The 23,363-nt window shown below is 31.8% G+C and overlaps 1 protein-coding gene across 1 annotated transcript in view; it reads left to right on the top strand.

Moving 5' to 3' along the window:
* The window catches only part of LOC134243463 (uncharacterized), a 74,143-nt gene that overhangs the window by 6,697 nt on the left and 44,083 nt on the right, over nucleotides 1-23,363 (top strand). Inside the window, exons 3-9 of the mRNA XM_062725714.1 lie at nucleotides 2,559-2,687; nucleotides 3,873-4,049; nucleotides 4,164-4,385; nucleotides 7,110-7,415; nucleotides 8,297-8,437; nucleotides 16,419-16,604; nucleotides 19,227-19,355. Of these exons, the coding sequence (XP_062581698.1) occupies nucleotides 2,559-2,687; nucleotides 3,873-4,049; nucleotides 4,164-4,385; nucleotides 7,110-7,415; nucleotides 8,297-8,437; nucleotides 16,419-16,604; nucleotides 19,227-19,355 (1,290 nt within the window). The remainder of the gene's footprint in view (nucleotides 1-2,558; nucleotides 2,688-3,872; nucleotides 4,050-4,163; nucleotides 4,386-7,109; nucleotides 7,416-8,296; nucleotides 8,438-16,418; nucleotides 16,605-19,226; nucleotides 19,356-23,363) is intronic.

The raw sequence follows: 23,363 nt of genomic DNA, 5'->3' as shown, positions 1-23,363 counted from the left end.
GTTCTTTTGTTTCTGTAGGAAAATATACAACTTTTATTCCTTTTGAATAAATTGAAATATCAAAATTCATTATGTAACACAATCATATCCCCTTTTATGCTCTTTAATAGTAACCTATGGTAACACCATAGACAAATTCAGTTACTCAAGGGACACAGCAAGGATTAAAGATAGAAAAATGAAACAAGCGTATTGCATATGGAGTGTTAATTGTGTTCATTGTATTGCAGAAAACAATTGTGATGGGATATTGCAATTAAAGTAAAAATAAAATAATGAAGTGCTAAAAATAAATGATGGTTAAAAATGGTAACACAAAGGAAGTTTTATGTAACACAAGGGAATGTGAAATAAGGCAGAATATGATTTGTTGTCTTCAGTCTGAGGATTCTAGTTATGTTCTCTTGATGAAGATGATGTAAACAAGACACATTAAAAAGTTGCAATGAAGCCAATAGAATCCAAGACGTAAAAGATAGATTTATATCATTGAATTGCAAATACCTTTAAAGTTATATCAGATATGGAACATTTCTTTGCAAATGCATTTAAAATCCTTTAATCATGTAAACCCTTAGATGAAAAAGTCACAAATTGTTCATAACTGATCTAAAAGGATTTCAAAAGATGTTTTTAAGGAGACAATGTAACAGTCATTACCATAGAATACAGTTTTGCATTTAGTTGAGGATGTTCTTCAGATTTGTCTAACTGAAATCCCTCAGGACTGTGTTCTACATCCTGTAAAAGTTGGTGCTGAAAGAAGTTTTTAACCTTGGATGTACATAAGCTTTTGGAAAGTGGTGGTGAAGATTATATAGTCGAGGCAGCATTGGACAACAACAAGGCCAGATATGGTGGCAGGCCACTACATTTCAAGCCACTTTGTTGGATTGTTACCCTGAAGAACTGACAATGAAAGTTTGGCAAACGATCAGTGGATACAAGAACAAAAAGGGCGGAAAAAATATCTATGAAAAAGAGTACAGATTGAAAAAAGTCAAGAGTTTCTGATAGGAAATCCGACTAAAGAAACTGAAAAGACTGACACCCCGGAAGAGAAACAATTGGAGTTCAATAATGAACATCAGACTACAGATGAAGAGAAATCAGATCCTTGGAAGAGAGATTGGATAAAAATACCGAAAAAATGAACTTAAATGTATGCACAGGGTTAGACAGAACCTAAAACCATGTTACATTTTAACAGGCCAAAAACTCTAAAAGATAAAAGCTGGTATAGCATTGCTAATGTTTTAATTATATTGTCACCATCATATCTTGTAGATGTGTATTATGTAGAGAGCTCATTGTGGATAGAGGCTAGCTGTAGATAAATGAAATGAAAATGTAAAATCCATAAAAAGATTAATGCATTCTATATGTTTGAAATCTGGTCATTTACAAATACATGTACATGTATTAGTTTCACAATTATTTCTTCATTAAAAATTAGTTCTAGCTGATCTAAGACTCGTCTATGTAAACCTATGGATCTTTTAAAGATGTCCTTTGTGTTATTTTTTGTCATTGGTGTTACAGCTTCTGCTTGGATATGTAAATACACTAACAAGTACTGATCAATGATTCAAAGTCATGTGATAGTAATCATTTATTATTCGGGCATATCAATTTGATTTCATTTTTCTATTGTCATATATCTTTATGATTGGATAGTTATGTCTATGTCGTTACTGTTTTATCCTTGGTGTTACTAGTCAGACTCAAAATGTATAATGAAAGAAATCCCCCGCCAATTTTTTATCTTAAAACCATATACTCTTATATTCACCTCTAGGGTAATTTCATTACTATCCTTTTTGGAAGGAAGGAGAACAACTTTATTATTTCTTTCTAAGTATTACACAAAATATCCTTAGTGTAACCTTTATGTCCTTTGTGTTATGCAAATATCCTTGGTGTTACCAACACATCTTTCCTATATTCATGTTCTAAATCTTTATACAATTTTATCGAAACTTGCAACACAATACTGTCGTTTTCTAATACTAAGTTTATTTGCAAAGCAAGTATTTTGTGCTGAGGTAAATGATGTATGCTTTAAGTAAACATGTAAGATATAGGCAAAAGTTACAACACTTACAACTTCCAGCAATACTTTATCTGATAATTTTCTGTTATGAAACTTCAGTTTGATTCAATAGAATAATTTTATCACTATGTTGAGATTGTTATCCTAAAAACCTGAATTTTTTTTTTTAATTATGATTTTACTACGACTTTTAAGTAAGTAACACCATGGACATTTATTGTTGAGTCCATGTACATATAATGTTTTTTTTAGTATATGTTAATAGAATTCTTTGTGCTTTAACATCGTTTATGCATCTATGATGTTTGAATGCTAAAATAAAACTTTAAAAAGTTTAGATCGCCACATTTATTTTTGCAAAAAACTGGTGGTGGAATTTGGACAAATTTTGAAAATGACTCATAAATGTATTCATAAATAACAATTCTGGTTTCTCTGACTGATATTTTTTTTTTTCTAATTCTGTCATAAGATTTAATAGGACAGTATTAATGTTTACTTTTAGTTAACCTGGCATACAGATTAAGTACCCTTGATCCTCTTTTTGACGGAAATTGGAGCACTGATGCAACTAGAAAGAATGTGGTTATACAGCTTGAAAATACTTTCATCGTGTCGGCCATAAATATAATAGGTAAAATATACTGAAACTTTAAAAAAAAACAACGCAACAAGCAGCAATCTACAAATATTTGATTTTTTATCTTATGATTTTCAAAAATGAATACATTGAGGCTAAACATCACTCGCGAGGAGTGGTTAGAGCGTCTGCTCTAGAATTGCGAAGTAAGTAGTGAATCCTTACAGAGCGTGTTCAAATCCCATTGTGGGACGTGGAGACCGTTCCTTCGGATGAGACCATATACATTGATTAACGAGATCTCATGTCGCAGTAGGTGCTAGCACGAAAAAGATCCCTCCATGCTCAATGGCCCTGAGAGCCGAGTTTTGGAAAAAAATTGCAGCTCTCCGCCTGCATATGGTGGTGTCTCCATATGAGTGAAAAATTCTCTAGAAGGACGTTACACAATAATCAATCAATCGATCAATCAAAAAACTCACAGATATTTGATAAAAATTTTAAACGTTTATATTCTAACTTTAGAAAGTTATACGAGGGTTGTCCCAAAAAAACGCGAACTTTTTAACTATACTAATTTCATAAACTACCGAACCAAAATTAATCATTTTAATTGGTACAATGTTGGAGAACGATATTTTCTTCATTTTGGATTAATAACATAAGATTGTCACGTAATATACATTTAGAAACAGCATTAAAAGGGTTTTCAATATCGATGGTCGGCGCACGAGGTAATTTCTTGAATAATGAAATAAAAATAGGAAATGAATTATTTTGGTCCGGTTTATGACATATGTAAAAAAAAAAACAACAACACTCGTACAGATAAGAGGTTTATAATACAAATAGGAAATTATAAAATACAAATGGATAAATTTAGAATGCTAGTGAAAAAATATACAATTCAAATGATTTTGTTGGAATACAACTGGGAAATAACAGAATACAAAAGGGAAAAGAAAATATATTGCAACGTTTGATATGCCAGAAGAATTTACTTTTATAATTCAGCTCTCATATAAAATGTTGATCTCAAAAGTAAATTACACATCGAAAACAACTATTATGTTAACAATACATGTACAAGTTAATATAATTTTATTATCCAGGCACGCAAGAATTTAGTGAAAACTGAACGTACATTTCTTTAGTTAGTTTAAATACAATTTTAATATCAAAATTGAACATTGATGCATAATTTGATGTTGTTCTAAACCGTTTGTATTTCTTTACAAGGCAACTTTTCGTCTGGATTGACAGTATCAGTCGAAGACAATATTGGAAATAGCTGTTACCGAGGTTTATTTCCTGAGAATACCTGGACTATATTCTGTCATAGAGTGTTGAAAACGAGTGTTTTAAGTATATCACTCGGTTTTCAAATTAATGTCAAAGAAATAGAAGTTTTTGGAGGTAAGATTTGGCAACGTTTAAGAGAATCAAAATCTCGCTATTTAAATTTCTATTGAATTAAAAATCTGAATATCTCTATTGAATTAAATCGTGTGTTATCCATGACATTTAAAGGCATAAACGTTGCACTGTGGAAGCGGGCCTATCAGTCAAGTGTCTATCAGAGCAGTACATATGAAGCCGACAAAGCTGTGGATGGATCAGATGGCGGACATGATTTTAACTCTAATTCCTGTACTCATACATCCGGTAATGAATTTCCTTCGTGGACAGTAGCACTGGGAGACTTTTACTCTATTATGTCAATACTCATAGCCAACAGAGACGACCAAAATAGTAAGAATACTCGTAAATAGAAATCTATTATTTTACAAATACAAACCCAACTGTTCTTCCCAACTTGGAGTCAGAAAAATGATATACGAGGGTTGTCCGTAAAGTTCGTAGACAAGCTAAAAATTAAATAAAAGTTGTGTCATTGATATTTCTTATTAGATATTTTTAATCCTTTACATAATGTGAATTGAAAAATGTAAAATTTTATTCAATTTCAAATGTTTAATTGCAATTATGGCTTCATAATTAGACTTGGAATTGAGACCCGGAGCACCGCAAAATTTTAATTAAAACATTATTTATTATGTTTATAAATTACATTTGTATTCTATAAAATTCCTCAGAAATCTGGCTGACTTTTACATTATGTGGTTGACAGAAGTTATCACATCAAACCTGCAAAATTTGAACGTTCAAAGTTTCGAAATGGCTGAACAATCTTATATAAAGACAGGACCAGAATTGTTCAAAAAATGGACATTTTCGGAATAGGTGGTGCTGTGGGCAATGATAAAATTCTGCGTAGACATCGGGAAAACACCCACAGAGAACAATACATTCTGTAAGCAATCGGAAAAACATAGTTAAAGAGGCTGTTAATTAGTATTTAAGTGACATACATGTATAACATTTTCGGACAGAGTTAACAGTATACAGGATGACATGCGTTAAGGAAAACCATCATTTCGAAATAGCAGTGCTGTAAAAAATGAATTTCATAACGTGACATTGCCATATATCCGTGAATAAGTCTCCGAACGGAGTTTCGATGATTGCAGGATATGAGACAGGCATTGTTAAATATATTTTACGTCTGAAACCTGAACATTTGTGCACATTTTTATGACTGGATAAAGCGACATAACAAATGTATTGAGTTAAACGGTGACTATGTTGAGAAAAGTACCATGTACACGTATTAAGCTTTTGACGTCGGGTAACGTCAAGAATTATTCGTTTTAGTGCTCCGGGTATGAGTGTGTGTCTTTTTTGTATCTGATCAAAATATATCTAGTTGTGCTTTGTTTTTGTTGAAAACTTGCATAATAATAAAATGAAACATGACTTTAATGAAAATTATAGTTTCATATATTTTATCAAATGTTTGTCAGTAATTATCAATGTTGTCCACGAACTTTACGGACAACCCTCGTACATGTAAGATATGAAAGCAAATAGTAAGAAGAAGGTATGGTTTTAGCTTTATTGCGCCCTAAAAATGTAATGACATCAAAACGTTTTGAAACTGGCTTAAATATTAGTTAAATAAATGATTCTGATAAATCAGGAAAGAATATGGCCTGAAAATTTACCATTCTGCAAATATGACATCATAAATGTGAAGCATTTCTCTGTTTTCAACAGAAAAGGCCTCAAAATGGCACATTTCAAGGGTGATTTTCCTTTAGAAAACAGTGTCCACAGCCGTCGCCCACGTTAATTTTTTGATATTTTGTGCAAAATTCAATAACAAATCACATATCTCAAGATCTTTGTGGGCGATGCCTGTGGACAATGTTATCTGAAGGAAAATTCCATTGAAAATTGCTGTCTTCTGCAACTTTTTAAGAAAATACGGGAAAATGCACATGTTTATGACGTCATAATTAGCATTTAAAATCACATTTGAGATTAATGACTTGTATGATTTTTTTTCATTGAATTTCAATTATTTAAAAAGCATGAGTTTTCAACTTTTAGACCAGTTTCATTTTTTAGAAAATCACGGGGCAAAATTTGTATAGAAACCATACCTTCTTCTTTCTGTTTGTACAGTTAAAAAATGTATTTGTAAAACACTTATACCCTAGTGTAACGTAAAATAAGTGGTGACGGTTAAAGTTTCTCTAATGCAAATCAAACTTCAAAGTCAAGAGATAAAGAAATGCTGATACCCCAATAAGAAATTGTATCATTGAATGTACCTGGGAAGTAAAAAGCCAAGCATAAAACATTTAAAAGTTATGGCCAAGATGAGGAGATTTCAAAAGTAAGTCAAATTCCAAGGTCTAGGTCAAATTGTCGAAATTATTGATATTCAAAGTCCCTCGAGGACATGTTACAAGGATATAAAAACCCTAGGACTAAATGTTTAAAAAGTTATTGCCAATGTTAAAGTTTTCAACAGTTTGTCAAACTCTAAGGCCAATGTTAAAAGTTCATATGTATATTGATACCCAAGAAAGTCACAAAAATATGATTTAATAATAAATTATTATAATTAACAAAAAAAAAAATATTGGGAACAGCAGGTCAAATGCGTTGAAACCAACAGAGATGACTTGTCACAAGAATTTTTTTTTAGCCTAAATTCAATAATAACTGGGTTTGTTTTTTGCTATAAAAACAGCCTTGAGGGGAAATATGCTTCTTGATGAAAAAAAAAAAAAAAAAAAATAAAAATAAAAAAATAACCAAAGGGCTAAGATTAAAGCTCCAGTAGTTCTGGAAAAGTTGAATTCTAAAATCAGACTACTTAAAAGACTTAGCCCTCCCCAACTTTTTTTTTGCAAATTACATAATAAATTGGAGTGTACCTTTTTTTGTTGGTTTAGCCCCCCCCCCCTTTCAATAAGCCCACCCCCACTTTCAATTTGCTTCAGACGCTTTTGAAACATATAAATGTGTAATAGGAAACCTTGCTTTGAGCTTCGACACTAGCTGCGATAAATTAAGTGTGATCCATAGACTAATGATTAAGGCATGCAGTATTTTTCTTGAAAGGAAAACGAATAGATGGATTTTCTATAACCGGTAAAACAAGAAGTGGGACGGCTATACCTTTCTATTCTGATGTAAGCCCACCGTCAACCGGAAGGAGGGATATCTGGATAAACTCGGGAAATATCACCTCGGAACCTGTGAATGAGATTACAATTCATGGTAATAACCGTACCACGAAGAACGAAGAAATTTCCATTTTTCTGCCTAGCGAGAAGACATACGAGCCCAATATGCATTTTTTCAAAGACCCCGCATATTTCCAAATTACCCCACTAAGTGTCTTAATAACGAATTATCCTGCAAATGGTTCTCTGAAAGACTAAATATTTATAGTGTCGATATATCGCTTTCACTGAGAGAGGCAAATTGTTTTGCATCCACTATGTTGATGTTGTCGCCTGACGCACTGTGACGTCAGAAATGAAGCTCATTGATGATGTGTGGTTGGTAAATTTCATGTATGTTTAATTTCTGGTGGGTAGGTCAAATGGAGGGGCACATTAGCAATGTAATGTGGGTTGGCAGCATTACATTGTTAAATACAGTATTCCTCTGAACCAATGAGACTTCCAACATTTTTATCAGAGACAGGATAAACTGTTATATCCGAAGTCTCACAGTGGGATTCAAAACTGGCGTGCGACTTAATTTCGCGAATCTATATCGCGTACGTCCCATCAGTTCTCTTTCACCAAATGATGTTTTGTGGCAAGTATGGTTTTTTCTGGAGAAGTGAAGAACAGGCAGCACACAGAGTTTTAAAATAGTTTTTGTTGTCTCGTCACAGATGTTTGCATTATATGAATGTGACATGGATTTGTGCGAAAAACCATGCGAAATGAAAAAGTGCGTAGAGCTGTACATTTATAATGCCGTATTGGTTTTAATGTGCACCTACTGTTTTTATATTTATGTTATATTTATCATTTTACATTAGTTTAAATATCATTGCAAATGCTCCAAGTAGACGTATAATTAAGGATGTAGAAGAGAAATGTTGAAAAGGATAGCATATCTATAATTAGGACAGCATTCGAAATCGATCCTGGTGCAAATTACGTCACTTCCTTTTCGCAGAGGACTTACTACATGTACCACGCACTCAATCACGCATAAATGTTTTACTATCTCCGTTGCGAGGGGATACTGAACTAACAAGTATTTATATTTATTGAAACAATTTTTAGCATGTGTACCCAGTGAAAGTGGACAAAGAAAGTGTGTGGGATATTGTCCCCAAAACTGTGAATCTTCAGACGAATGTCTTAATGACAACTTTTCTTGCTCAAAATGTCTTCCCGGTTGGAGTGGACCGTTCTGTGATCAAGGTAACTAGGTGTAAACAAAATATTAAAATGATTTTTATAAAATTGTATTGTGAAAAATAATATTTGTTTGTTTTTATAGTTCATGTACTTTCTACAATTTTCCCATGTAAGACATAATAAATTATTCATTTAAGTTTATATTTCAAAGAATTTATCAAGATGTTTTTTTTCAGAAGATAAAAAAAACTGAAGACATTCAGAATATTTATAAAGAATCTTAAGATAAACCAATTAATTTTTTTAACACAAAAGCTCAAAATCGTGCTTAAAAACTAATATTCAATTAATATTTTTTTAACAAAGTATATTTTGCATTCCTCTCTCAATGCTTACACATTAATCTTAACTGGTTCTATATATTAAAAAAATACAAATGAGAAATTAAAAATGTCTCTTTCTGACATTAAAAAAGTAAAGTGTTTTTTAAAATATCATATGTTGAAATATTGTGTATTGATATACCAATCGCAAACACAAAACATTTTAAAGCCCTTCTATTTGATGTTAATGCAATTGTGATTTGCTGTTACATGCATTATTTATTAAAACAATTAATTGAAGACAATTTTCATATAAAAAGGTAGTCTTAGCCACACACAGTATGGTTTGCAAAGGAATTTAAACGTTATATTTACGTATAAGTACGGAAGCCCATTTAGGACCTATCAAAAATATTTTTGAATTCGTTATAACGATTTTTAGAATTCGTTATAACGAATTTAATTTTTTTTATAACAGATTTATTGAATTCGTTATAACAAATTTAATTTGTTATAACAGATTCATTGAATTCGTTGTAACGAATTTAATTTGTTAAAACAGATTCATTGAATTCGTTGTAACAGATCAATTTAATCTGTTATTACAGATTTGTTGAATTCGTTATAACCAATTCAAAATTCGTTAAAACAAATTCTTGAATTGATTATAACGAATTCAACAAATCTGTAATAACAGATTAAATTCGTAATAACGAATTCAATAAATCTGTTATAACAAATTAAATTCGTTATAACGAATTCAGTGAATCTGTGATAACAAATTAAATTCGTTATAACCCATTCTAAAAATCGTAATCATGAATTCAATTATATAACGAATTTCTAAAAATCGTAATCATGAATTCAATTATATTTTTGATAGGTCCTAAATGGGCTTCCGTATATAAGAAAAAAAAGCAAAATTTTATTTATTTCACTTTCAGGATCTCTCATGCATTTATACAATTTAAATTGTCCAAAAAGGTCTTTTCCCCATTTACATATGCATGAACTTCTGTTCTTTTTTGTAAGGGAGTGGGTATGGATCAATTCAAAGTTGTACATGTTATACGTTTAGTTGTGAAATGTAATTTTATGTGCGAAATGATGACAATAAAATCCAAAGATTTTCTTCTTAGAGCAAATAGAAGAATGTGTCTTTTTCTAGCGTTAAACTACGGTAGTAATCGTATATACGTATATTCAAAAAATTATCTTCCCTTGGTATAGGGATAAAATAAAATCCAAATTTAAATGACACACTCAAAGGTTGAGTTTGTCATTTAAATTTGGATTTTACGCATATTCATACAAACTTGTATACGTAGTTACTAATAATGCAATTCATTCATCTCTAATTCGCAGCTTTAGAAGTCATACTGGTACTTCAATCAGCTTTTTTAGTCCAAAAAGAAAAGGATGACTGCACTTAACGCCGGTTTTTTGGTCTTTTTCAATCTCTGTTGTCACATTTATTTTTGTTTTTATTTTTGCCTTAAGTCATTTGTTATAGAGTTTGGTCTATTTCCAAATGAAATGCGATGTCAAATTGGTTATAAACTGCCTTGCAATAAAAAAATTTGTTGTTTTCTTACCCCACCTCTCTGCAAATATCGAGAAATTAGACTTATCTGCCTTGACTGAAGATAAGATTGATAAATATGCACAAGAGGTGGAACTAATATTGTAATGAGTGGTCTAAAATTAGAATAGTTATACTGTATTTATACTTAGTGCATTTCTCTCTCTCTCTCTCTCTCTCTCTCTCTCTCTCTCTCTCTCTCTCTCGTCATATATTTGTCACTATTTTTTTTAAGTTTTCAAATAAAGTATATAACTAATAACATCGACCGGTAGAAGTAGCCATTGATAATCAACAGCAATGGCTGATGTCAACAATTCGCGTTTTAGAATATAAGTACCTACTAGCTCAGTCGGTAATGCACAGAATCAAGAGAAAGAAAATGCACAGAATCAATAATATTGAGGTCTGGGATCGAGACCCGCTAACAACAGTAAGACGTACTTTGTTTTTCCCTTTTTATAAAAAAAAAGAAACAAAAACATAACAATTACTTGAGTTTTTTTTATTTCTTTATACCCGCACTTTCTAAAGAAAGTTCGGGTATATTGTTTATAATTACTTTTCCCCATAAATAAGCGTGCTAAGGATGGTATGATTTCATTTTTAGACGGAGGCTGTCCTACAGCCTCCGGTTATAGGGATTGTCTTGCCCATGGAATGTAAACAGGAAAGATTTCTCAAGCACCATCTATCGGTGGAATTGTTTTCATTACCTTGAGAATCGACTCTTAGTAACACCGACCGCAAGGTTAGGCATAGTCTAAAACAAAGATCGCGTCACATACAAGTATGAACAAACAGTTCTACTTTTTCTAAATAAACAGGATTTGTCTAATATTTAAAAATGACGTGTATGTAAATACATTTCCTACGGAATATGTAACAAAGAATGTGATTTATACTGTTTGTTTTTTATCAGACAAAATATTAGGAGATTTTGTTCCAACAGACGATGATAAAACGTGTTTTACAATATGCCGAGCCTTTTCCCACTGATTCTCACACCAAAACAAGAACGAGAAGAAATGAAGTGGCGATCTAGAGGGAGTTGGGGGGGGGGGTTTAACATCCGCGGAGAGTGATCGAGGCATCCCACTTATCAATTGCTTCTTTTATTAAAGTAAAAACTATCTCTAGTTAAAGATATAAGTTTAACTTTAGTTTTATATTTAATTGTAAAAACGTCCACCAGAATTCGCCTGTATCAAACTAAGTGTGGAGACGCAGGCCCCAGGATCATGAAGCATCTTAGAGTCAAAAAATGCATTAGATGCTGAAATTATTTAGATGTTAAGTAGCCCAAAATTAAATAGCCATCTGATTTTGTATCATCAGTCTGCTGTTGTATGCAAATTATGAGTTTCCTTTAACAAGTTTTAAAGATTTTATAGATAATTGAAATTTTGACTTAAGTCTTAGTCTGTTTCATGATCCCGGGGCCAGATGTACTTGTATTATGTATTGAAGAAAATCCTTTAATGCCGCATGCAAATTTTTTATGTCGCACGTTTAAATATAAGATATTTTAATAATAGATCAAGCATTTCAGTTTTAATGGAATTTTTTGTGCTTGATTTGTAATCTCATTTTCACTCCTTTTCTAATTTCTTCTTGAAAGGGCCGATAAATTGGTTTGCGGCCGATTTTTGACGCTTGCATCAATAGGTTTTATGGAGTTTTTTAATCTGAAAAGGATCGATGAATGACCAAATGCATAGTATTTTTATCTGTAGGAATATTAACAGTTTAGTTTTGGATTCTTTATTTGTAATTATGTATAATTTTAGGAAACACATGAAAATAGATTTACACTTTTTACAAGCGGTTTGAGTGTTTGGGGTACCCTCACATTACATTTGTAACTTTTGACCTTTGGGCACAACCCAAATCTTGGTTCATAGGATTTACATGATTTATCACATTATTTCCTAATTAATAATTAAAAATTATATCTTCTGAAATAATTAAGTTGTCTTATTGTCATATCATTGATCCTTATTTGCAGTTGATACTTGTGTTTTACCTCTTTCACATCTCACATCTCAAACTTTTTTTTATATACAAGATTACATGTATTTCTGATCATTGGTATTCATGTCAACTTTTTTTTTTTTTTTTTTTTTTTACATTTTTTGGGTTAAATCTGTCATATGATAAAATACTACATTTAATAATTCCAGAAATATTGGTTGTCGAATTTGTCAAGATATATCTTTGTTATTGTAAGCAATACCCCAGTTCTCCAAAAACAATTTAAACTTGTGAAATAGCAAGTATTATGAACTTTATTGTTCTGTTTACTTTAAGTAAGAAAGTATATTTTATTCCACTCAAAAATTGTGTTCTGGAACGAACATTTATTGCATGTTAATGACTTTATATTACTTAAAGAAAATTCTGTGTTGCATAAAGCCAGATCACTCCATTTTGTATCACAAAGGTTTAAGACAAACTGTACTATATTATGTTGTTCATGTCCAATTACCTGGCTGCTTCTTTTTCCATGTTAGCTCATATCATAACTTTATTACAATAAGGCCGAAAAATGTTGATTTTGGTAGCTGTTACATGTCATAATTATGTTAAAAGTAGGTCTCTGTGACGTATAAAGAAGATATCTTGAAATATGGAAACTCCTGACTGGCTGAGGCCTATTGCTGAATCCAGAAATTCTGGAAAAGGGGGGCCAGTTTGAGGTCAGGGAAGGGGCCAACAGCCGCAATTAAAACACTCATTTATCAAATATTGTGTATTTTTTTGGACTCAAAAGGGAGGGGGCCAGGGGCCCCTTTTAATTCCGCCAGTGGGCTCATGACTAGAACATACTAGACCTACATTCATCAAATCGGGCCTGGGGGCATACAACTTATATTAGACAAGCTCACCTTTGATCTCAGTCTTGCTTTTCCAATATATATTCTTTAAGTGAGACTGGGATAAAAAGTTAGCCCGTCTAAGTTTTATGTTAACCAGGCCTAGTCAATTAATACTGTTTCTTACGTTGAAATGTTTAATATTGAAAGTATCTCATCTAACATCTTTGCTAGCCAAGGGTTTCCGATCCGATACCTACTTTACAACCATTGGCAGATTTGGCCGAAAATTTTAGAACTCGCGCAAACGAATTTGATTGGCTGCGAAGTCCGAGTCTTCACAAGGTTTTTACTAATCGACGATTATCGGCTGAATTAAAGTCTGTTCATGTTTTATGCACAAAATAAAAGGAATATTTACAATGGATGAAAGTTAGGACGTGATCTATGCTTAAAAAACAAGGGATTTATTAATTTGATTTTTTTCTTTTAATTATATATGTTTTCAAGAATTATTGAAAGGACCAAATAAGTCCGTGTTCCACATTTTAGATGCATCAATTTAAGCCAATCAAATGTCACGGCTCATTGATAATAATTGATACGGCAACAAGTAGAAAGTAGCGTCAAACTCTTGACTAAAAATCCAAGAAGAACGATACTTTCTTCCACTTTTGAGGTGTGCCCACTGCCCACAGCTGTATGAAGTTATTTGGAATATATTCCACATGGAGGTCGCCATATTGTTTCAAACGTCATATTGATCTTCATATGTTACAGCTATTTTCATCAGACAAATATTAAAGAGCTTCAAGGGACTTTACGGCGATAGGCGGCGCAATCAAAGTTCCCGTTTGATAGGACTAAATCTGCCAAGGGTTGTAGAGTAGGTATCGGATCGGAATCCCTTGGCTAGCGAAGATGCTCATCTAAATAACAGTGAACTTTAATCATGGCGAAGTTTACATTACAAAGATGAAATTATAATATCCCCAAAACCTCATGAATATTGGAGTATCCTTTGAAAAAAATGTTGAATTGAAAAAAAACACACATTATTTCTCAAAATATTCTTTACAGCTATGTATGATATATATATATTTCTTTTGTGTTCTCTCATACATGAAGCCTCCGTCTAACAGTACTTTCAGTACTTTGATTATTTACTGGATCTTATTCTGGATGTTCATGTTAAGCAATGGATCAACACATTATAAATAAATCTCTTTTTTCTTGTAGACTACGAACATGTAGAGACATATAATATACTCAAAAATATATAAATATAGTAAAATGAAACGCTTTTGAGATAAATATAAGAATAACTTTATAGATATCTAAGAGAAAAAAGAATAGCTCGTGGCTCGATGGGAATGGATTGAAACAGATATGGACAAACACTATCGCCCAGCAGAATGCGTGTTTCCTTACACGTCACGTGATGGAATTTTAGTATTCACAGAGTTACCTGGGTATAGAAATCACGTGGTTAATTATAATATTCAACAGGTAACAACGTGGTCAAAATGGCCTGTTTACTTTAGAGAAAGTGAACAAACGAAGAAACAGTTTTTTCTCTTTTTAACCATGAGCACATGTTTGTCTATTGATCTCCTTTAAATATGAGGTAATATATATAAATATACAACTACCATAAAAAGGAGAACAATAGACAAACATGCGTTGACTATGTGTCAAGCCTGTAAAAAGGTGGGCGTACTCATTAGCCTATGGAGATTCCAGAATATGCGATGACCCCTCCCAATACGAACTTTTAATTAACGTAATTACACAAAATTGCAGTCAAGACATTGGCCATTTCTACCATTAAAAGAAAAATGCCCATTTTTTAAAATTAATTATATGTCGCAATATCTAAGATTCCTTAAGGTTCATAAACCCTCTGCTCACTCATATGAAATTTTTCTTTAACTTTTATGATTTTCCAAAGGAAGTGTATATGCTGAATAAAATTCATACAATTAAAGCATGGCTTGTGGGGCAAAATTTGACAAAATATTCACGTAAACTTGACAAATTTATAAAGGAATAATAGACATCTGTGTCATTAAGAGTTAACTCTCTTATCAGAGTATCATTGTACCTTTCCTGCAGTCATCCTTTACTAAATAGCTTCAACGTTAATCATATAAAGATTTACTGATTTAAAAAAAATCTTTATTTTAAGGTGAAATTAATGTTCTTTTTATTTGAAAACAGCTGATTTCTGTTTATCCTACCTCCACATGCTATACACTTTCGTGAATATTTTATCTTATTCATAAACAGTCTCACTTAATTTTACCAGAGCTACTTCTAACTTCTCAAGCATAATATTCTTTTAATTTAAATCGATAAATAAAAAGTTCCAAATTTACACACTTGAAAGATGACCTTGTTATAAAGCATACATCCATTTCTATTTGTTTTTTCTGTGATAACTCTTTGAAAGCTAGTGGAGTTGATTTAAGGAATAACTGTCTTATTTTTCGATTTAATGATGTGATCAATCGATTGGCCATGAATTGCGTCGGCGTTTATGCATAAAAATATCACGCAAGCCAATCGATTGATTATCGTAATGAAATTGAAAAAAATCTGACAGTTATTCCTTATATTTACATGCTTTGTTTCCGCCAATCCACGTGCCCCAAGCCCTGCTTCTGTCTAGCTATTTGTCCCACCCTGCACGTGATATTTTTAACCGCGCCAAAACATAGATTAGGAAATAAGGTACATTTACAATTTGTAATTTTATATAGGATAAAGACATTGGAAATGTAAATATTTCTTGATAATTCTACCGGAATGCAAATTAGGCAAATCAATAGGTCAGGAGCTAAGGAGGCCTAGTATGCAAGTAAATCTCGTGCACGTCAGTCTTTGTGTCTGATGCTAAGGGGACCAAATATGCATGTAAATCTCATGCTACTGTATCTGTGTTTGACGTCAGTGGGTGAGGATTATTGAAATTGATATTGTGATATTGGAGTCCTCGCGTAAATTAAATCTATCAGTCTACATTTTTAAAATCTAAATCTACAAATCTTGTTTACAATGAAATGGAAATATAAGGAATCGCTGTCGAGTTGTATAGTATGCCAGGGACATCAACGATAGTAGGAAATATGGAATAAATTTATGCATAGTAGCCTTCGCCTGTTCTGCAAATTATCCCACGTATGCCCTGACATATTGTACTAACTATACATTGGTTTCTTAATAAGCTCGCGACGAAAATTAGTTTAAAAGTTTATATATTTAGAAGAAGCTCGAAATGATTCTCGTTAAAATTGTTGCGTTAATTGTATTTTATTTTCTAGAAACATCAAGTCAGCAACGTGAAAAGTACTGTAATTATCAACTTAATCGTAAAGCAAACAACACGAACGGTTGCACAGCACTTCAACACTGTAATAACGTTAACAAATTTGATGAGAGAACTGGTGATTGTACTGGACAGAATAATCAATGTAAGAAAGGCTGGATGGGACCAGGATGTCAATACGGTAAAGTATAGTGATTCGGCGAATTTTATTTTAATTAATATAAAAGTGAACACATATTTATTTCGTTTCACTTGCAGTCTAGATAATGCATGGCACCTCACTTAGCAGACCTATTTTTCTATTCATATGAAGCGGAATTTTTTTTCCAAAATCTTATACGTGAAAAGAAGAAAACACTTGCTATGGCCCTCGACTCCACAATTAGATATATATCGAAGACGTATTGTCAACTAAAAATAGCAATTTCCATTCTTATGTCGATACGATATATCCTGGTGAGCTTTAGATGAAAGATACCACAGAGTTTGTCTTATCAGTTTCAAATTTGTATATTTTACTTGAAAAAACGTTCGTGATAATCTAACAACCAAGCTGTATGATAAAGGTGATGATTTTAACTTTACAATCGCCAACTTCCCTTACTGATGCAGCAATATACCTTCAGCACCTGCATACGAGGGAGTTTATATCTCATTTGATTCGATACGTACGGAAGAGCATGCTCTACGTATGAACACTTTCTGAAACGAAGTAAGTAATTGACAAACAAATTGATGAAACAAAAATATCAGCTGTCTCGTTTAAAGTCACAATTTCGTAAGTTCTATGGTTGATACAATGACAATGTCAACAAATACAATTTATCATTTCGTGAAATGCTGACTGTCGTTTGTTTTACTAGTTGTTAGTCCGTTATTTATACACTGAATTGACTACGGATTTTCCCGATTATGGCATGGAGCACACGGTGGGTGTGACCGGCAGGGGATGCTCACTCCTCCATTTCACCTGATCCCACCTCTGATGTTTTGGAGGTCCTTGTTTGCTCTGCTCCTATTTTTGTTATTTGATGGACTTCTGATCTTGAATACGGTTTGTTGTCTCCGTATGTTTCATTCTAAATCTTTTCTTGCAAAATCCGTAATAAGAAATTTAAAAAAATCATGTCTACCCTAAATGAAATTTGTTTCATTTCATCACATTTTTTGCAAAAATGAGCGATATAGAGCAATTATATTAAGGGGGGACCTATGTCGTTCGACGTCAAAGCAGCTTTATGTGACGTCACAATAGCGACGTTTGTTTTTTTCCCGCTGACTTTTGCAACTGTGATTATAGGCATAACATTGTTATTAATCAAAAACGTACACATTTTACAATAAGAATTTTTTTTTCATCATTTAAAACAGTTTTATTTGATTTATGGAGTTTGTTAATATCTCTTCCTTTGGTTGATAATTCATAGCAATTTCAGTTGTGAAGAAATACCTCTATGATATGCTGGTATAAAAATGAAAAAAATATAAGATAAAATTCAGCAAAGACAGCGGCTTAAATAAGGGAAATATGTTTAATTTTATGATTACCATTAATTGTATTTTCTGGATAAAACTAAGAAAAATAAAGAAATGTACTTGGACCTATATTTACTTATTGATTTATAGTGTATGTAGATTTTATTGTATAAAGTCATTCCTATTAGGTGGTGGTTGTTGACGGGGGGGGGGGGGGGGGGCAGAATGATTAGAATGAAGAAAAAAAGAGTATATCTGTTTAAAATTTTAAAATATTTCTTATCAAAACAAAATACTCGTTTTTTGCAAAATAGTTTTATATTCAGATGTTTGTCAGTGCTAACTTACCTTTTATTTTTTTAGTGCATAAAGGTCAATATTTATGACAAAAAAGTACGAAAATAAAAGAAAACGTTATATTTCTCGTTTATTTTATCATAAAGGTATACTTTTTTCCTTGTTAAAATAAAGGGAGGGGTCATTTCTTTCAAAAAATATGAATTACCACATTTTCACACAAAGACTTTTTAAGATATTACCTGTTATGCATGTCGGAATTGTAAAAAATACGACAAGAAAAACGGGGTGATACTTACATTGTGCTCCTGTATAATTTTTCATGCGAGATGAATTACAATGAATTTGCCTTCATTTTAAAGATACAAGTCATATAAATTAAATACATGTTGATTTCGAATGTGATTTGACATTTTTGGTTCTTTTTAGCGCATAATTTGGAGTAGAACAATAACGTCTGAAAATAATCTATTTTTAGTATTTCACACTGTTTTTGCACGTGCTCCTGTGTAAAAATAAGCATATAAAGGTATTGTTTTTAATACCTAAAAATTAAGATCAAGTGGTCAGGAAAGAAATGTCACAGTTTTGAAAATTTCACACAAAGACTTTTCGGACATACATGTAGGTCCCCCCTTAAAACAAAGTATATTTTAGAAGTATTATAAAGTAGTTAATAAAGTAATCAAGTTCAATGAAATTTGGTTCCCTGGATGTGTACAAAAACAAATTACATAATGATTGAATTAAATCAGTTAATTACCGTGTAGCTGTAGATCTGCAGCTCTTTGGTAAGGAAAATATGAGATGGCGACCCAAAGAGCTACAGTGCCCCCCTCCCCACCCCCTTTTCGATTAAAGTTCTCTGTATCTCGATTTTTTTTGCGGATATCTTTAAATGTTACATTTTCTTATGCAAATTTCCACCTTGTACACTCATATATTAACAGGACGTATATCAGTATAAGCAATACCGCGGGTATGCATGCATATGCGATGCGCTAATATGTTCTTTGTCTTGATTATTCAGTCAATCTTGCTACCAACCCTCGGAACAGTGATGCTGTTTTTGATGGAGACTTAAACAATGGCCGTGACATACCATTGGCAAATGTTCTTCTAAACGGAATATTCACAGTAACAGCAGTCAACATTTATGGTATTTTTTCTTCATTGCTCTGAAAAAGGAGTTTTCATTTTTATTTATGCAAACTTCCAGACATAAGGTACATGTACATAATTTTATCAAAAATTCAAATGTTTCTTTTTAAATACCGTAAATCTGGAAATTTTTGCTGTAGATAAATTTTTAGCAAAGGATCACTTCATTATAAATAGGGATCTGACCTATAGGACCGGGCTTGGTTTTATTCTCTACAAAAAGCTTGTCGATTTCCGTTCTGATTAATGACATTAGGCTGAATACATATAACAATTTGTTTTTCCTAAATCTTTATTTCAGTGAGTAGAGATAGGAGGAACCCTTTTTATTGATTTTCTGAGTTTGTTATCTCCAAATGTAATAATTGATATGTCTTTACTTCTCATTGTGCATAAAGTAATGTCTACTGCCTCTGAAATTCTATTCTTAATGTCTAGGCTATTTATCCGTGGATATAATAAAAACTTGTCTTTAATGTGTGCAAATTATAAAGGCCTACATGAAATCCAAGTGAGTGCATTTACTGAAATATGAAGCCAAAATCAATGTGATTAAATTCTAAGGGATATATACAATTGAAATTCATCGCAGCTCAATGCTGCCAGGAATACCTGTATTGAGTAACACATAATGAGTTATTCTTGTCCTCGGAGAAAGTGTGCTTATACTGAGGTTCGTTCCACCTGACTGACAACTGTACATTGGATTGTTACGATTTGATATCTTTTTAGTGTTTCTTATATCAAGAATGGGAATGCATAAGGGATAAACAATCGAAGGAAAAATACACAAGTCTATAATAAAATTTAAAATAGTCTTTAGAAAGGCGAATTTAAAAACTGGAAAAGTGTTGTACCAGGTGGATTCGAACCCCCGACTTTAAAAAGAGAGTATCCAAGGTGTAAAAGTCAGCGCATATATCAATTGAGCTAGTCTGACTATAAGAATGACTGGCATAAATTTAGAGAAGATTTTGAAAATCTGGTTTCCTTCTTTCGGGCCTTTCGTTCACATAAAAACGAACGAAAGGCCCAAGTGAGTGTTTCTAATTAACGTTTGTCTGTCGAGCGCTTGTCTGTTGACAGCCTACAAGACATATGGTGGCTAAGGGCAATAACTCTTAGGCAAAATACGTTATAGGAAAAGGGTCTATTATGACAATTAAGTTTCGTCAAGATTGACATGGCCATCTTTGCTAAATTCTGCTGACAGCATTATAGGTCGAACAATAGCAATGATATCCCAGACCTCGTCCAGGATGAAAAAAAATGATTTCTTTTACAAAAATGTCGTGATAAGTTGGGAACACATAATATTAATGTAAAGTGAAATATATTCTAAATTTAGTTTTATTATATTTTTCATGAAACTATGCGGAAACCTTGCTGAAACTTGGCGTTGAAGTTTCCTGTATGGTTTCCGCAATGCGGAAACTATATAATAGTTTCAGCAAGTTTCATGAGGGTTTCCGTATACTGAAACCATTAGGTTTGTTTCCTAATAGTTTCCGCAAAACGGAAACCAATGTAAAATTTAATGAAACGTCAATTTAACGATACGTTTTAGTTTCAGTAGGTTTCAGTTTCCGGAAACTATTAATTTCGATTCCATATGGTTTCCGCATGCTGAAACCGTACTGAAACTTTTTCTATTTTTTTTTTTCAAAAGGGTAGAAAAATCAACTCATGCATATGATCTTTTTACTATTGATTTCGATTCCATATGGTTTCCGCATGCTGAAACCGAACTGAAACTTTTTCTCTATAATTTTTTTTCAAAAGGGTAGAAAAATCAACTCATATCATCCTTATATTTATTTACACATTTAAAAAAAAATGATTTTATTTTTAAATATCTAATAGTTCATATTCAGATTTTGAGATGTGCCTGCTCTGTGTAAACTTACACATACCGATATTGATATCAATGATAAGCATATTATACAAGATCCTTGCTTCATATTAAATGTATAAAAATTGTTTTTTTTTCATATTGTGTCGGAATTCAAAAATATTATTTTTAAACAAAATCGATTCCTCTCACAAGGATTTTCTACATTACCCAACTCAATACTCCCCCTCGGGAATTGATTATTTTGAAAACATACATCATTTTCACAAAACTACGATTACGTTTAATGTAAAGTTGTTTAAAAAGAAAATTAGTGTGTCTTCATGGTGCATGAAATACAGATAATTACGAGAGTGAACATAATCTGAGATAGAAAGGTTTGCATTTATATTCTTTATACATGTTTCTATCTATATATTCCTTAATGGATATCATTTCAATAATTTCAATTTGTTAATTAACAATACATATTGACTAGGAAGCCTTTTTTTACTATTCATATATATATAGTTCAATAGTTACATGTACTAGTTATTTTTATAATAACTTTGATTTAATATCTACATATATGTATTTTTATTTCCGTCTTCGTGAAAACATTTTATTCGTAAGCCGCAGTTTTACAGCATTAAAAATATTACAAGAAAACATGTCCTGAAAATTTGATGTCATGGTTCCAAGGATTTGCAGCATTTTATGTCAATCTAATTAAAATTAAATCTTCCATTTGTTCCCCAAATGTTTATTTACACGAGGAACTCTTATATGTAAAAAGTCTGCTTTTGTGAAACAATACCCTGGGAGCGAATGGAAAATCTCAAAATTTTAATTAGATTGTATATTATGTGTAGGCTTTTTTTTTTTTTTTAATTTTGTTTTATTTCATATATCTTGATTCGTGATGTTAATTAATGCAAGATCACTGAAAACACGGTATAGTTTTTAGTAATATGTTCAATTATATTCGTATTGAGATGTAATTGTGCTAAATGTGTGATTTAGAACTTAGTTTTTTTAAAAATAAATTTAAAGTAGTCTGTAAGTTGATCAAATTTTCAATTCTTTACATTGAACCCCACTCGCGGGCACCTGTCCTCACGTGCCACAGGTGGGGAGACACGTGTTGCGAAGACACCTGCTACCGTGTTGGTGTATTTTTTGTATATTCTGTGTGGATTGAGAGGTTTTTCTACCTTAGAGGAACAATGGACTGTGACCAGGCGTAATATATACACGCAGTACATGGTATACACAACTAGCCTTTTCTAATGACACCAAGGTTTCTGAACATTCAAAATTAAAAATAAATCACACTATATAAAACTTCACCTAAAATCAAACATGTCATATGTATAATGTGTTATGTAAAATATTTCATAGAATGTTTCATATTTAGCATAAGAAGTTTTTATTTTATGTGTTGGTGATTAAAAGAAAATAGACAAACCTCTTAAATATTTATCTATCAATTTAATATAATAAAATTAATCTATTGGTAAGGAGAATATTTGCTATAGCTAGTTCAACAGACTATTTCAAAAATTTCAATACTATTTTACAATTTCTCCACAAAAAAAATCGGCAATCACAAAAAGAAATCGACAATTAATGGTATTCCTTGTTTGCCACCATTGTAAACTTCAAATATTGAAAATATTTAGAGGTCAATAAAACGCAACCTACTGAAAACTAAGTCTATTTTATTTCATAACTTTTTTCTATAGGTTATTTCTAAAACAACGTTTTATTTCTAATTTAGAGTCCAAAATAGAAAAGTGTGAGATTATTACAATAATAAGGAAAAGATAAGTCAATCAATAGCAAAACAATTATTAAAAGCAATTAAAAATCCTGTATTATAAAGGAATAAAGAAGAATTTACATTTGACATGTGTAAAGGACTATGACCACTTCTATTACATGATATCATTTATATAAATTTGCCTGCAAAATTAAGAGTTTATATCTTCTGTATTGAGTGACCAATATTTTTTGGTCCATCATCTAAAGCTGAGAAGTATGGAGATTTACTATTAATAAACTGAAATATTTTTTTTTTTGGGGGGGGGGGCATGTTTGACGATCATATTTTTTTTTACATGACAATGTTATAAAAACAAAATGAATTTTACATCTACATAATCGATCTTCAGG

This window comes from Saccostrea cucullata, unplaced genomic scaffold (genome assembly GCF_032062105.1).
Source record: "Saccostrea cucullata isolate Sc308-1 unplaced genomic scaffold, CSIRO_AGI_Scuc_v1 ctg503, whole genome shotgun sequence".
Lineage (NCBI taxonomy): Eukaryota > Metazoa > Mollusca > Bivalvia > Ostreida > Ostreidae > Saccostrea > Saccostrea cuccullata.
Note: the sequence above shows the minus strand (reverse complement) of the source record. Positions and strands in the feature narration are given on the sequence as shown.